General features: G+C 38.7%; 1 protein-coding gene across 1 annotated transcript; it reads left to right on the top strand.

Moving 5' to 3' along the window:
• The first annotated feature begins 1,071 nt into the window (after positions 1-1,071).
• Positions 1,072-17,255, top strand: LOC106876511 (uncharacterized). Its single transcript, XM_014925088.3, has 2 exons — positions 1,072-2,929; positions 16,066-17,255. The coding sequence occupies exons 1-2, from the start codon at positions 2,799-2,801 to the stop codon at positions 17,123-17,125; spliced, it is 1,191 nt and encodes a 396-aa protein (XP_014780574.1). The 5' UTR covers positions 1,072-2,798; the 3' UTR covers positions 17,126-17,255.

Genomic DNA, 17,255 nt, shown 5'->3' with positions numbered 1-17,255 from the left:
AGAACGATTACGTATACGATAAAAGAAGAGTGGTGAATAATCCCTTCATTAAAAACAAGTAAAACTGGATAACTAATTGTAAATTAAGCAAAATAATAACTGCTGCATAGACGGAATGTAGCGTTAAATTGCTTAACGATAATCACTGACTTGTAAAAACTGTGATTGCAAACGGAATAACAAATAAAAAGAAGATAATGTATGATTAATAGTCATGAAGTGTGACTATAAGCGGAATTATTGACTCGTATCGGGGTGGGCTGGTGTGCTTATGAATAGGTGTATATATGTCTGGTAATACTAGCATCCCTTGAAAGCTGGGTTCATCAGCAACAATTCTTTCTCGTCTCCCTTCCTCTGGCACTCTTTCTCTCTATCTTCCCACGCATTCCCAAATAATCTCGGTCTTTCACTCGCTCTAACAACACATATTCTTTCACTAATAAAGCATGTATCATATTGTATGTATATATATATATATATATATATATATATATATATATATATATATATATATATATATAATTCATTTTGTCGCCAATATTAATAGTGTTGTCTGTTAGTAATTTTTTTAATTGGATACGGAACAACGGCTACTGCGAAGAGGGCACTAACTCTGCACGAAAATACGCGACAAAGAGAACGAAAGAAACTTAGTAATAAATGGAGAAAAGCTAGAGAGAGGAAAAAGGATTGTGTAATAAAGGGGTGGAAGAGAGATAGGAAAAGAAACACTAATAAAGAGATAGGAGTGAGGAATAGTAATAAAGAAACGCGAGAGAAATAGAGTAAGAAATAAAACGAAGAGAGCGAGGTCTATAGTTATAAAAGAGGAGAGAGAGAGAGAAAGAAACAGTAATAAAGGGAGGGAAGAGAGAGAAAGAAACAGTAATGAAGGGAGAGGAAAGAGAGAAAGAAACCGTAATAAAGGGAGGGGAGAGAGAAAGAAGCAGTAATAAACGAAATTGGGGAGTGAGAGAAAGAAACAGTAATAAACGAAGGTGGGGAGAGAGACAGGAACAATAATAAAGGGAGGAGAGAGAGAGTAAGAAAGGAAGGTGGGGAGAAAGAGAAGTCAAGTAAATTAACTCAAGCCATGGAAGGTGTAAACTTAATCCCTCCGTTTTATCTAAATTACATCGCAAACCACTGCTCAGAAAATACTATTTCATGTTGATTCTTTATTAGTTTTTTTTTTTCACCAATAGAGACCCCGGACAAGTAGGAAATAATTTATTTCTAGATTTATTTACGTCTTTTTTATGCTTTAATTTCTAACTGAATCTCACCAGTTGTTGACATTGCCTTTTCACTTTATAATCCGTCTCATTGAACACATTTCGCCAAAACTATAATATTTACCTCGGTTTTATTATTGGGCTTTTATTTTTGGCAAATATCAATTATATGAAGTAAGTTCTTGTTTAATATCATTAACTACTATTTTCTTTTCTGATCGTCCATCCGTCTTACTACAGCTTTCTACCGTCCAGCATCAGTTTTATTTCGATTGCTGTTACCTTGAAAGGAGGACATATTTCTTCCCTATATTTTTTAAATTAACATCAACAACACAATACCAACCTGTCGTGCAGGTGAAAGAAAAAAAAACAATTGAAATTATTGAGAAGATAGCAAACCAGCAGAAGAAAGTCGTTAATCTTCCTCCTGTTAATTATGTAAATATTCTATTTTTATTTTAACTTATTTCATATTCACCCTTCTACGAAACGTCCAATGCAGAATACTTGAAGAAATTTGTAATCGAATTTTGCTGCTCATTTTCTGAAATAGAAATAATTCTAACGATAATTTAATGTTTCTCAAGACAGGAGGAAATTTGACACCAAGAACATCCGACAGTTCGTTTGCTTCCGAAATTATTTACTCGTGTTTCGTTTTTGTTTTCTTTTAAATTTTTCTATATCTACTGGACTATCCGAAATTAGACATGACTTTTTCCATGGGTGTTTCGTGGTTCCTTCCAAGCTTTCATTGCTTTACTGCTGCTGATAATTTAAAGAAACGCGTCTGGATGTCTTGTGTACCACCACTGAATGTTTCTTGATTCCAAATGGCCTGACATGGATCGCCCTCTCTTCTGAGTCCTCTCTATTTACTGACGAACATCGAAGCTGCAAGTGCTACCTATAATCCGTCCATCATTCCGTCACTTAAAAACCTCATTTTGTTGGGGGTTTTGCCACTATCAATTAACCAGCCTTCAATATGGATTTATAATGAAACAAATCATGTAACGAAACTAATGAGAATCATTTGTAAAATCTAATTAATCGGACCATATTACTTATTTACATTTCTTATTTATTTATTCTCCTTCGTCTTCAACGAACAACCTTTCCACATACCAAGTTGTAAATGAATAGTCAACTATAATTAGATATTGTAACAAACATACCAGCTACTGCATTGCTGAAGGAAGTGTTCGTTATATAAATGCTCGCTCGAGCCTGTAAGCTTCAGCTTGTTTCTACTCAACCTCCTATATTACACACCATATTCAGTGTCCCAACCAAGTTTTTAAAAATCGTCATCGTACTGTTTGCATGAAAGTTATTCTTTTGAATAACTTTTACAGTTCCAAGGCGCTATCTTATATTGACAGTCTAATACACACACTAACGAGTTTTTCTAGATAGTGTTGGTATTATCTCTACTGATCAAAATCTGTTATGGTTTAAGTCGGAATATATACAAATATACAAGAAGAAGTGTGTAACATTGACTTGTGAGAAAGAAACTACGTTGTCCAGTATCATTTGCAGCAGGCTTTTACAATGAAGTTTGCCATGTGGAAGAAATCCTCCATGTGGATTTTATTTGGAGGAATGGTGATGTTTTTCCTGTCATTAAGCACTTGTTTCGCCTATCTACTGGCCGGTGTCTACCACCGGTGGCAACTCGACAGGTAAGTTTCCAACTTGTGTACATTTACTTGTTTTCGGCTTCTTTGTGACTACCAGAACCTCAGTATGTTTTCTAATATATATATATATATATAAAGAATGGTGGCAGCTGATGAAGGAAACGTTCTCTATGTGGCCTGTGTGTTTTCTGTACTCTGTTTATCATTTTGTCCACGTTTTGTTTTGCATTGTCCTGTACCCAGATATGCATCTATATATACAGGTAGATGTAAGTATGTATATATGCATATACTCATTTATTATTTATATATATGTATATATATATATATATGGCATAGCTGATTCAAGGACTTTGAATTTTTTATGTTTTTCTCCTCCAATTAACAACTCAACACTAACATACTTTGCATTCAGTTTAATATGCAATCTTTCCTGTATAGGAAAACCTGCTGACATTCGTAAGTTTTTAATATATAGTCCTTTACTAAGGCGACGAGCTTACAGAATATGCTTAGTGGCATTTCGTCCGTCTTAAATTTCTGAGTTCAAATTCCGCATTTTTTGCCTTTCATCCTTTCGGGGTCGATAAAATAAGTACCTGTTGTACACTGGAGTCGATGTAGTCGTCTTATCCCTTCCCAAAATCTCCTGCCTTATGCCAAAATTTGAAACCTATATATAGTCATTTACCGTTACAGAACACGAGCAAACTTAAAAGGTGGCACAGAGATTTCATACCGTTAAAATATATATATATTAATTTTTCTGGTTTTAATTGCTGGACTATGGCCCTGCTCGGTCATACTACCATCGAGGTTTCCCTCCCAGTTGACCCTAGCTCTCTCGGATCGACCTCGAAAAACCAAATTGACCTCGTCGTGAAGGGAGATAACCATTTTGCTTGATCTTATCTGACCCGGGACGAAACGATGTAAAAAGACAAATACATTCCAAGATAGATATGGGCAAAATGCTGAAATGCACACGCACACACATGCTGTTTTGCCTCAGATCAATCTTTATGTATAGACAGTCCACCCGTAACTAACCTGTTGTTTCAATGGAACATTAGATAAGCTTCAACTGTCGGCTACCTTACCCAATGTCTCATTTTTTTTTTTTGACGGTGCTAGGCTATTTCTAATTGACCGAACGATCTCGACGCACACACATCGACTGACTTCAGCTCTACATAATTCTTCACCATTTTTAACCATCGTCGTAAGTTTAGGACTTTTAGAGGTTATGTTTTATGGTATGATGCATTTCCTATCGCCAACTCTTTGCAAGTCGCTCTTTACAATGCAGTCTATGCAATTAGTTGACTTATTGCTTAAAGAGATAGTCATAGCTTGAATGCCTTAATGCTAAACAATCAAATGGTCAAAGCAAGTCTTAGAGCTGTCACTTGTCCCGAATATATTGCAGAGTGACATGATTTTTGTCCTTGGGTAGCAACTGTTATGTGCTTCAGTTGACAAGAATTATAATTAAAACGAAAGATAGCCCTTATTTGCTTACCCTTAGAAAGTGTGAAAAACGGCTTCAAACTTTGCTTTTGTTACATTTATTCAAACCCCCAAACAATCCTCTCAGCACATGGCTATGATGCTCCCCCACTACTCCTGTTCATGATCAGAGATGCACATATTGTCGGCCACTAAGGGACCTGCTCTAGTGGTTATGGTCAAGTAACTAACAAGCAAATCTGTGGTATTGAGCAGAATATTTGCTATAACAAGATTTCTGCTTCAGCAACTCAGCACTGAATCTGTCTGAAATGTAATGGAAAATAGGTCAGTTTTAAAATATTGATGTCCAGGTGACAAAAGCAAAGTTTGAAGGGAATAGTAGTCATTTCCTTTAATTTCTAGACAGAAGTAAATAGGAATTTTACACTTACTAACCAAAGACAAAAAAAGATTTAATTTTCTTTTGATGTTATTTAACTGTTGAATTCCTATGTTTCGAGTCATATCGAAGGAATGCCTGAATGAATCTGTTTGCATAATTAAGTAGTGGCTATATTCATTTCCCCCCCATTTTAAGAGATTAGTTTAAATACTTTAACACAAGGATTTTAATACAATGCATTTATTGTCCGTGCCAGTATAAGAATTACTCAGTCTAATAAACCAAGCATCTAACATTAGTTTTTAACCTGTTTGGAAATGGATCCACCTCAGCCAACCTGAGAACTTTTATCAGCTTGAAAGAGTGGTGCAGATTCCCTATATATAATTGTCTAGTTTGCTTTATAGAGTATAGCTGTTCTGAAACTTAGTTGCTGTTCAAATTAACAAACGATCATTAGTATAACATTATTCAATGTCTTCCTTTTCTTAAACTATTTCAAGTCTTTGAAGGAAACTTGGTTGCTATTTCTGATTGTTCCAGCTACTATGTAGGTTGAATAATGGTAGTTTCTAAGTGCACTAGATTTTGTTTTCATGTTCCACAAAAAGCTAGTTCAATTGGTAGATGGTAGAGTCCATATGGCTATAAGCCACACTGAGGTACTAAAAGACCCAGACACCATTCTACAATTACATCTCTTCATGAGTAAATGGGGGTGCTTCTACCAGCTTAGAAAAAAAATAATGGAGCTCCTTAACTCTTTAGCATTTCTACTGGCTATATCCAACCCAAATATTCTTCCTGTTTTATATCCAAATTAGCCAGATCTGGCTTCTTATACCTATCCTAGAATGCCATTCCTAAACTAAAGAGATCTCATCATTGAAATCTCAAAGCTACAAAAGAACACATGTAATTCAAAATAATGTAGATATATAAGCATTCTATTTGATAGGGTCATCTGACTGCTAAAGGGTTAAATAAACCTATATAAATTCTAAGGAGAAGGTTATTGTAGCTAGAAAACCTCTGATCATAGATCTGATCAGTAGTTAAACAAATTTGAGCCAATTTAGAGTCAAACCTCCTTCAAACTACATCAGCTGCAACAAGATGAATTTAAGCATGTCACACCGAGGATAATAGAAGTCTCCAGAATATAACATCTGATACGGTCTTTTGTTCAGCGTAGAAGTAAACAGGAAAGTCTTGGTTAGAGATGGGTGAAATGTGTCCAAAAATCTCCTCTTTGGTCTTGGGTTGATGCCATGAAATGTTTTGAACCTTCATGAGAGGCTTTGTGTATGTACCATCAAGGCAATCTTGAAACTCCTTCTTCATGGTCTGGGTGTTGACTTTCTAGAGAAGGTGGCTCTCTACTGTCATTAGGAGGGCCAGCTTTGTTGACTTTGAGTTACTTGATTGCCAGATGTTTTGAAGCTTGTTACAGGCACCCTAGGCTTGTCTCTTGCATGTCAGAAAGTCTTTCTTTCTGTCTCTTGCATTGAGACCTGAGGTACTTAAAGTTACTTATCTCCTTGAATTGTGTGCTGTTAGAACAATTTTGCAGCTGGCTTTCATCTTTACTGTTGGTCGTGTATTCCATATTCTTTGCATTGAGAGACAGACCAACTTTGACTGCAGCATTCTCAAGGGATATTAACTAGTTTTGTGCATCACACAGTTGATGAAATATGAAGGGAAATATTATCAAGATAGACAAGGACATTGAGATACTGGATCTGCTAGCATCTTGATCTCTTCTGCTTATAATGGTGAGAGCTTTGGCTTATATGGGGGTCAGAACTTTGCCTGAGGATGTAGTCCTCAATTGTCACAAAGAGAAAAAGTAGCTGGGATGTCTCCTTGGAGGATACTGGCAGTCACAAATTCTCTAAGTTGGATCATCATCATCATCATCATCCATTTTCCATGCTAGCATGGTTCAGATGGTTTGATCAGAGTTGGTAAGCAAGAGAGCTGCACCAGGTTCCGGTCTGATTTGGCTTGATTTCTATGGCTGGATGCCAACCACTTTGCAGAGTGTGTTGGGTGCTTTTTTTTATGTGACACTCTCACTTATGCTTACCATATTTTACTGTTCTAAGAGGTGAAGGCATCATTGGAGAATGTAATTGATGTTTTCACCAAAGATTCTTTCCTATGTGCTTCCAAACATTTTCTATTGACTGATATCAAATTAACTCCCTTACTTACTTTTTAAATCTTCAGCACCCTCTACAGGGAGACTTCATCGACTAATTGCATGAATAACATGTAATAACCTGCAAAACTCTGACAACCAACAGCATCGACAAACTAACAAGAAATCTTCTTCATGGTCTCTCCAATAAGCTCCCTTTCCGGCACCACACAAAAAGCATTCTTGCTGGTTCCACACAAATGCACCCATGCAGGTGCCACATGCAAAATTCCCCAATGCACTTTGTAAAGTGTTTGGCTTTAAGAAGGGCATCCTACTGTAGAACTCATGCCAAAACAGAATTGAAGCCTGGGCAGCTCTCTAATGGGTCAGCTCCTGTCAAACTGTCCAACCTATGCCAGCATAGAAAACAGACACTAAATGATGATGATTACAGCAAAGGAAACATGAGCAAACACTTGATCAATGACAGTCCAGTCATGACCCTCTGGAAGTCATTAACTAACAGCGTCAATCTCACTGATCTCAGCTCAGTCTTTCTAGGATTGCAAAGGCCATGGTTACTACTCTCTTTGTTTGTCCAAACCTCTAGGTTTGGAGGAAGATACTCGTGGCAATGAATTTATAGACAAATCCATAATTGATTGATATTCTGTAATTTTTCTCCACTTTGACTGATTTGGTGGAAATCTTCACCACCACTACAGCTGTGCAGTATTTATTCCTGTCGGTTCTAGATCCTTTTATATCAGTGTTTCTCAGTAATTTTTTTTTTACCTGTGGACCCCTTTGATTCCTGTTTTATTCAGATGGACCCTCCTAGCCATTTGATGTTTTAAGCCGATGGACTGGCTCCTGTGCAGATGGCACGTAAAATACACCATTTCGAGCGTGGCCATCACCAGTACCGTCTGACTGGCCCTCGTGCCGGTGGCACATAAAAGCACCCACTACACTCTCGGAGTGGTTGGCATTAGGAAGGGCATCCAGCTGTAGAAACTCTGCCAAATCAGATTGGAGCCTGGTGTAGCCATCTGGTCCACCAGTCCTCAGTCAAATCGTCCAACCCATGCTAGGATGGAAAGCGGACGTTAAACGATGATGATGATGATGATAGTATTAGAAACTGTATAAAAAGAATTTACCCTTTAGCATTCAGACTACTTTTTCAAATATAATGCTTATTCAATTTTTTTTTTTTTATTAATTATGTATTATCTTGTACCTTAGAGATTTTGAAGATGTAATTGTTTATTTTTAGAATGACATTGTAGGGTAGGTATGAGATGCTGGATATGGCGAGTTTGAGCATAAAAGAGATAGACTATTTGGGCCAGATATGGTTAGTTTACGATATTTTGTGTATTGTAGAAGTATAACCAATTTATTGCACAAATTTTGCCACCAAAATCTTATGTGTACCTCCAAGGATCATATGGATCCTAGTTATGAACTACTGCTCTAAGTGGATGCAGCGCTTCTGAATGGATGGAAGAGAAGCCAAAAGTTTTGTGCAATGGTTAATACATCCATCATGGGTACAGAAAATGCAGGTTGACATCCTTTGGATAGCCATTGACCTTTTCACCATTCAAGGGGTTTTTAACCTAAAATACTACTTATTATTTCTAGCTGTATCCACTTCAAAACTAACTCTTAAAAATGATTAATTTCACATTTTCTCAGAGCTTCTACATTTTACATGCAGACAGACTGTCTTTACATGCAATATTATGCAAAACTGTTGTGTCTGGGGTGAGTCATTTTTTTTATTGTGCCTTAAAAATTAACACACTCACCGTTACAACTTCCACTTATTTTTATTTTCCTAAAATTTTCGTTGCGTCTTGCAACCTTTTCGATAGTCTTGACACAACGAAAATTTTAGGAAAATAAAAATAATAAGTGGAAATTTTAACGGTGAGTGTGTTAATTTTTAAGGCACAATAAAAAAAATGACTCTCCCCAGACACAACAGAATATGCTTCAACACACGAAATCACATAAAAAATCTTGCAAACCAAATCCAAAAACGAAATATTATACAAAACACTATTTGTTAAATGCACCGGTCTTGTGGGGCTAGACAGACCTGTTGACCTGGTTGAGGGCTATAATAGGAGGGCCCTGTTATGGGAGCAGGCTCATGACTCGTGGCTGTGCTGGATAGATCTTTCCATTTTTCAAATGTGGTAAGAGTATGTTTCAGAATTTGGCTGTTATTTCCAGCAGTTCTACTGATCAGCCTGAGAGTCTTTCAAATTACTGAGTTATTGTTTAACTCCAGGTGGGGGATCCTGATTGAGCTCTCCTATGATCAGAGATGTTCCAGCTGCAACTATAAATATTTCTTCTTTTTTTTTTCTTTTTACATGACATCAAGTTTTAATTTGTGAGAGATTTGACTGCTATGTTTAGTAGTTTGAACGACCCACAAAATGTCCTCGTTGGCTCGTTCTGTCCAGTGTGGACAGTGTGGTGCCGTGTATACACACACACACACACACACACATACACACACACACATACACACTGCCTTGTTGCTTGCTGCTTGCAAATCTCTTCAAAATGTTTTTTAAGTGGCGAGTTTTCTGTCCAGTGGTGCGAGAAGAGAAGCAGGGTCAAACTAGGGTTTTTCTTCTCTCCTTTTTGCTCCCCTCGTCGATTTTTTTTTTTTTTTTTTTTTTTTTCGTCTCCTCAACCCCATCTTACTAGTGATGTTGCTGTCGGTAACTATATAGTACGGTAGCGATGTTGATGGTGTTATTGTTGTTGTAGTAGTGTTGCTGTCAGTAATATAGTGGTGGTGGTGGTGGTGTCAGCCGAGACAGGGATACATTCCTCTATAATCAGTTCTATTTGGCAGAGGAGAGAGAGAGCTAAAAATGACATGCAGTGTCTGAAATGTTTGACACTAGCTCTATAATAGATGTCAACACTGAATAGCTACCGGGGTGGTTTAGGGAGCTACGTAGAGCTGTGGTGGTGGTGGCGGCGATGTAGTGAAGCTATCAGCTTCCACTCCGACTTCCCTACCCCCGCTTCACTCTCTTTTTCAGTTTTTTTTTTGTCTTTTCGTCTTGTTTTTTTTTAAGTATTGCTGATAAACTTCCCGAGGGTGGAAGTGAGAGAGTGCTCTGTGTGAGAGTGTCAGTGCCAAAAACTTTTATTGTAGACATGCTACTTGCCAACCCTTCTCCCAACGTTTTTTTTTTTTTTGACGGGGGGAGGGGGGTTGCAATTTTTTTTTAAATTTTTTTGTGTACTCACCGCCTCCATCAACCTCCTTTATGTCATCGTGTCACTACCACTACCACGACTACTAAACTACTGCGGTTTACGTCTGTCTTGCTTTCTCTCTCTCTCTCACTGCCTGCCATACTAAGCCTTGTTTGACAGGTCCTCGGTAAACAACCACATTCACATCTGGCATTCGCGAACCCCCCTCCCCCTCTTTCACCTCACTCTCGTAAATACACACTTAACTGTTGAAAAAATATTAATGTGGGTTATATAGGTTTACGTAAGCATGCAACTATAAGAGATTTTAAAACTACACGTTTACACATTCTTTCTCTTTTTCTCTATCGCACCTGTACACACACACACACACACACACACACACTCTCTCTCTTTCTCCCTCTCTCTCTCTCTCTCTCCCCCCCTCTCACACACACACACACACAAATGCCCCTTAAACACAATAGTATTGTCTCTCCTAAATCCTTGTAATCTACCCTCTTATTTTTATCATTTACTTGTTTCAATCATTAGACTGCGGCCATGTTGGGGCGCCGCCTTGAAGAATTTTTAATCGAATGAATCGACCCCATTCCTTTTCTTTTTTTTTTTTTTAGCCTGATACTTATTCTATTGGTCTCTTTGCCCAACTGCTAAGTTACGGATACGTAAACACAAACAAGTTGTGGTGAGGGACAAACTCACACACACACGGCAGGCTTCTCTCAGTTTCCGTCTACCAGAACCGCTCACAAGGCTTTGGTTGGCCCGAGGTTACAGTAAAAGACACTTACCTAAGGTGCCATGCACAGGGACTGAACCCGGACTGTGTGGTTGCGAAGCAATCTTCTGACCACACAGCCACGCCTACGCCTCGGGCCGACAAAAGCCTTGTGTGTGGATTTGGTTGACGGAAACTGAAAGAAGCCCATCATTTTATGTGTGTATGTGTGTACATATATCTGTGTCTTTGTCCCTCATCACTGTTTGACAACCAGTGTTGGTGTGTTTGCATCCCTGTATCAGCAGTTCGGCAAAAGAGACAAATAGAAATAAGTACTGAGGTTAATTCTTCGATGTGGTGCCCCAGCATGGCTGCAATGTAATGACTGAAACTAGTAAAAGCTAAAAGATTCCTCTGTGTGTGTGTGTGTGTGTGTGTGTTACAGTCTTGCTACATCTACACCCAACACCAAATCTCTATCATATTTACCTCCCACCCAAAACCACTCTGCTGTATCTACTTTCCACTCACATCCATACACACATCCTACACAGTGTCTCTGTTACCTGTCAGCTTGTAGATGGAGAAGGAATTCCATCTGCATCTCGTACCATCTCCCAGCCTCAGCTGTAAATGAAATTGCCATCCTTCAGTACAACCACATTTTCTACTTTGGATGTTTTGTAAAACAAATCTTACACAAGTGAAATATGTTGAAAGGTAATACCAAAGTAAGATGCTATGAGCACATGAAAACAAACTTATTTTTTAGAGATAGGTTGGGTGACATTCGAGGAAAGTTTGACTGCTATTTCTAACCACTTTGAATACCAGCATCGTTTTAAGACATTGTACTCTTTTATGTGTATAGCTCTTTTACTTGTTTCAGTCATTTGACTGCGACCATGCTGGAGCACTGCCTTTAGTCGAATCAAATCGACCCCAGGACTTATTTTTTGGAAGCCTAGTATTTATTCTATCGGTCTCTTTTACCGAACCGCTAAGTTACGGGGACGTAAACACCAGCATCGGTTGTCAAGCGATATTGGGGGGACAAATACAGACACACACACACATATATATATACATATATATATATATATATATATATGATGGGGCTTCTTTCAGTTTCCGTCTACCAAATCCACTCACAAGGCTTTGATTGGCCCGAGGCTATAGTAGAAGACACTTGCCAAACGGGCCACGCAGTGGGACTGAACCCAGAACCATGTGGTTGGTAAGCAAGCTACTTACCACACAGCCACTCCCATGCCTAGCTGCATTACTCTCGCGCATGCAAAAATGTGATCATATGTAATGTACATACACACTTAACACATGTACAATTATGTTAATAGTCTTCACACCTGCAAAACTGCAATTGCGCATAATCGCAATCAACACCTGCTTTTACGACTATTATGCTCTGAAAAGTGGTTGCCCGGGAGGGGGCGAGGTCTGTTTTTGTGTTGTTCTTTTTTAAACTGTTACGCATGGCTTTTGCAGACTCTGCTCTGCAAGGCTGTTGGGATGGCACACAGTTAACATTCTTGAACATTTGTTGCAAGGCGACAGCTGCAGGGAGGAATAACTAGTTGCAGCGCAGGGGAGAGGATGCCTGTGTAGGTGGTGAGAGGAAAGATGAGTGAGTGAAAGGTGCCTGGTTGTATGTGGCACGAGACCAGCTGTAGCAGTTGGTAGTTGAGAAAGGAGATAACACACTGGAGGAAGGAGTCAAGTATGTTGGTAAACAACTTAATGCTAATTAGGCAAGCAGTCTTTATTTGGATATGGTCCAACGTTCCCTCTAATTCTTTTGTTTTGTGTGTGTGTGTGTGTGTGTAGAAATTTGCTTATGCTTGCTCTTTTACTTGTTTCAGTCATTTGACTGCAGCCATGCTGGAGCACTGCCTTGGAGGGTTTTAGTCGAACAAATCAACCCCAGCATTTAATTTTTTAACCCTAGTATTTATTCTATCAATCTCTTTTACTGAACTGCTAGGTTATGGAGACATAAACACATCAACACCAGTTGTCAAGCAGTGATGGGGGAACACACATATACATAGATATACATATCATCATCATCGTCGTTTAACGTCTGCTTTCCATGCTAGCATGGGTTGGACGATTTGACTGAGGACTGGTGAACCAGGAGGCGACACCAGGCTCCAATCTGATTTGGCAGAGTTTCTACAGCTGGATGCCCTTCCTAACGCCAACCACTCCGAGTGGTTATATATATATATATATATATATATATATATATATATATATATCCCTACTCCCACCACAACCCTTTGCCTCCTACATCTATGCAAGTTCTCTCTCTTGTGTGTGTGTGTATGTTGAAGGAGACATGTACATGTAGAGACATATACATGTAGAGACATGTTCATACCACACACACACACAAGCATGCTCGTGTAAAATGAATATACATATATCTATAGACACACGCACACACATATACATACATATTCGAGCGAGGTCGTTGCCAGTGCCGCTGGACTGGCTCCTGTGCAGGTGGCACGTCAAATACACCATTTCGAGCGTGGCCGTTGCCAGTACCGCCTGACTGGCCCTCGTGCCGGTGGCACGTAAAAGCACCCACTACACTCTCTGAGTGGTTGGCGTTAGGAAGGGCATCCAGCTGTAGAAACTCTGCCAAATCAGATTGGAGCCTGGTGTAGCCATCTGGTTTCACCAGTCCTCATTCAAATTGTCCAACCCATGCTAGCATGGAAAGAGGATGTTAAATGATGACAATATATATATATATATATATATATATACACACACACACACATACACACACACACACACACACACACACACACACACACACACACACACACACACATATAACAGACTTCTTTCAGTTTCCGTCAACCAAACCCAGTCACAAGGCAAGAAGACATTTGTCCAAGGTGCCACATAATGGAACTGAACCTAGAACCATGTGGTTGGGAAGCAAGCTTCTTACCAATGCGCGAATTTTATTTTGCATATCTAAAAGAATAATCACCTTCATTTAAAAAAATTCAATTTCACCTTTAAAATTATTTGTGCACGTTTTTTACTCCCATGCACTAGATGCAAAATGTGTGATGTCACCTAAGAAGTCTGTATGTGTGTATCTGTAATCTTGGCACGTGGCTTAGTGGTTAGAGCATTTGGCTCACAATCGTAAGGTCGTGAGTTCAATCCCCGGCAATGTGTTGTGTCCTTGAGTGAGACACTTTATTTCATGTTGCTCCAGTTCACTCAGCTGGCAAAAATGAGTAGTACCTGTATTTCAAAGGGGCCAGTCTTGTTGCACCTTGTGTCACACTGAATCTTCCTGAGCACTACATTAAGGGTACACATATTTGCGGAATGCTCAGTCACTTGCACGTTAATTTCATGAGCAAGCTGTTCCGCTGATCGTATCAGCTGGGACCCTCACCGTCATAACCAATGTAGTGCTCCTACTACATCTGTAGCCCAAGCTAAAGTATGCGATCTGTAGTTTATTGTGGGGTTTCAGTTCAGCTTTGTAGAGTATTTGGTAGCTAGTGTGGAGAGGGCCAAAGACATTTTTGATCTGAAGAAGGTGGCTAGCTTATGGCTGTTGCCAGTAGTGATTGCCACTGATGGTGAGGCCCAGAATTTATAGTGATATTGAGGGTTCTAGTTTGTTGTTGTTCATGTTCAGTGGATGACTATGATGTATAGTGATATCTTGTGAAGGCCAGAAATTTGTAAGTGTAAAAAAAACCAACCTCTTCGACTGTGATAAACTTTTTACATGAATTGTTTGCAAGATTTGGCATCCCAGACAAGATAGTGTCTGACAATGGAATACAATTTGTGTCTACCGAATTTTAAAAGTTTTGTGAAATGTTCGTGGTAGAACATGTAACTACTGCACCATATCATTCCCAGATCTAATGGACAGGCAGAATGCTTTGTCGATACCTTCAAAAGAACCGTTAGAAAATCAAATAAGGAAGTCATGGATGAAGTAGCTCTACAACAATTTTTAAGAGTATACTGTGTGACACCAAATCTGAACACACCAGCAGATAGCTCACCAGCAGAACTGATATTTGCAAGGAAAGTAAAATCAATCTTTGATAAATTGCTACCAGGCAAGAAAAGAAAAAGTGCTAGGGAACTGCTAAGTGACGCGGGACATAATAAACACACTAGCATCGGTTGTCAAGCAATGCTAGCAGGGACAAACACATACACACACACACACACATACATATATACGACGGGCTTCTTTCAGTTTCCGTCTACCAAATTCCACTCATAAGGCTATAGTAGAAGACACTTGCTCAAGATGCCACGCAGTGGGACTGAACCCAGAACCATGTGGTTGGTAAGCAAGCTACTTACCACACAGCCACTCTTGCATTATGCAATTAATTTTTTTTTTTTTTTTTTGCTTTCCACAATGCAGCAGTGTAATCAAATCTTTCCATGGGTCTACCTTAAGTGGTATTTGAAAACATGCTAAAGAGAGAGTCGCGATGTTATTGCTCATCGTACTAGAAACAACAGCAAATCCCACCTCGAATTACCCTAACATCTTTAGAAAGATTAAAAGAATGACATGTTGGATATTGTAGACAGGGATATACAATACTGGAAAAAGTACTGTGATGGTCATGGCTAGAAGGCCTTCGTTCATAGGTTTACTTGATCAGTACTGGTTTAATTCTACCACTAATCTTTCAGCTATGAAAGGAGTATGTCGAAGTAAGAAGAATTGTGCCCCTTAATTCAGAAGTACAACAGGACAGCTTTAGCAAGTTTTATGTAGCACCTTTACTGTAGAAGTAAGAGTAAAGCCCATCTTGTGTCTTTACTATACAAATGTCTTAATTGTTGAAGCTGTATTAAATATAATGACTTGTTTGGAAGAAAGAAATTATTTTAAACCGGCCATATCCAGCCAGAATATTTTACAAGTTTTATGTTCAGATCGGTCAGATCTGGTCTCTCACACCAACTCTACAATACCATTCTAAAAATTAGTGGTTACCTCATCAAAATCTCAAAGCTACAAGACAATGTATACCTCATTCAAAACTATGTGAATAAAGAAGCTTTACTTTTGACAGAATAATATGAATGATAAAAGGTTAATAAAACAAATTTGAAGAACATTTTCTAAAACTTTTTACTTTTTTTATTTTCAGGAAAGAATCGGTTGAATTACAAAACATAATGGTGTCTCTGGGCCGGCTGAAAGACAACTCCAATGTATATAAAGTCCTGCAAGAGGAACTAATGGAATCTACAGTTCAAAGAGTATTTCCATGGTTACCAAAGAACAACACTTTGCCAAACTATTTCTTTCACCAGCAAACCAGAAAGTCTCCAGCCAGTTACCAACACAGCAATATCGTCTTTATGACAAATACTCATGACAGTAGCAATTCATTCTCAGATTGTCTTCATGACATAGCCACTGACCACTCGTTGCCCATGTCTCCATTCATGTCCATTCGCAACCGGAGGGCATGGGAAGAGGCTGAGGGCAACGAGCGCATGCTCCATGACCGGATTAAGATCCACCATGGAAATTATGCCTTTGGCATGTGCGAGAATCTCACCAGTTCATGCTCGTATTTTTTAATGCTCCAAGATCCAATAGAGCGAGCCATCTCGACCTACCATTACTGTAAGGATGCCATCAGAGATGAACTCTGCAGTGTAGTGAATGCCAACAAAGTTTCCGTCCATGATTGGGCAGTCCACCAAGGAAGTTTGTTCTTCCGTCAGTTATTGTTCAAACCTGACTTTTGCGACATAGAAGTGAATAGTTCTCTCATAGCAGTCCAAAATATTAACAAGCTCCCCTGTTGGTACAAGCAAAAGCTTTATTTTGATTCCTTATCGAATGCTGATGTTACAGAAGCTCTCAACTATGTTGGAAAGCATCTTGACCAGTGGTTTTCAGTTGTGGGTCACGTCGATGACTACTCCGCCTCCGTCAAAATGTTTGAATATGTTTACCGGTTACCATTTTCTAAATGTTATGATTCCTCTCTGGCCTTCCAAGAAGAACCTAGCAATAATAACAGGGCATACACAGTAGATCAAAATGAAGAAACTTTAGACAAGCAAGAAGTGTTCCTTCTAAAACAAAGTGTCACTGTTCAAAAAGCTTTACATGCCGACTACAGAATTTATAATGAAGCCAAAAAGTTATACCAAATTCAAAGACAGGTTTTATTTAATCAAATAGGACATTAATGAGATGTTTGATAACAATCTGATCATTGATGAAACCAAGCAACAATTTGTATATAGACTGTATTGTGTATATAAAAATCAACAACTGTACATCTGTATAAAGTATTTAAAAAGATTTTACATTCTAAAA

This window comes from Octopus bimaculoides, chromosome 23 (genome assembly GCF_046866305.1).
Source record: "Octopus bimaculoides isolate indiv1 chromosome 23, ASM4686630v1, whole genome shotgun sequence".
In the NCBI taxonomy this organism is placed as follows: domain Eukaryota; kingdom Metazoa; phylum Mollusca; class Cephalopoda; order Octopoda; family Octopodidae; genus Octopus; species Octopus bimaculoides.
Note: the sequence above shows the minus strand (reverse complement) of the source record. Positions and strands in the feature narration are given on the sequence as shown.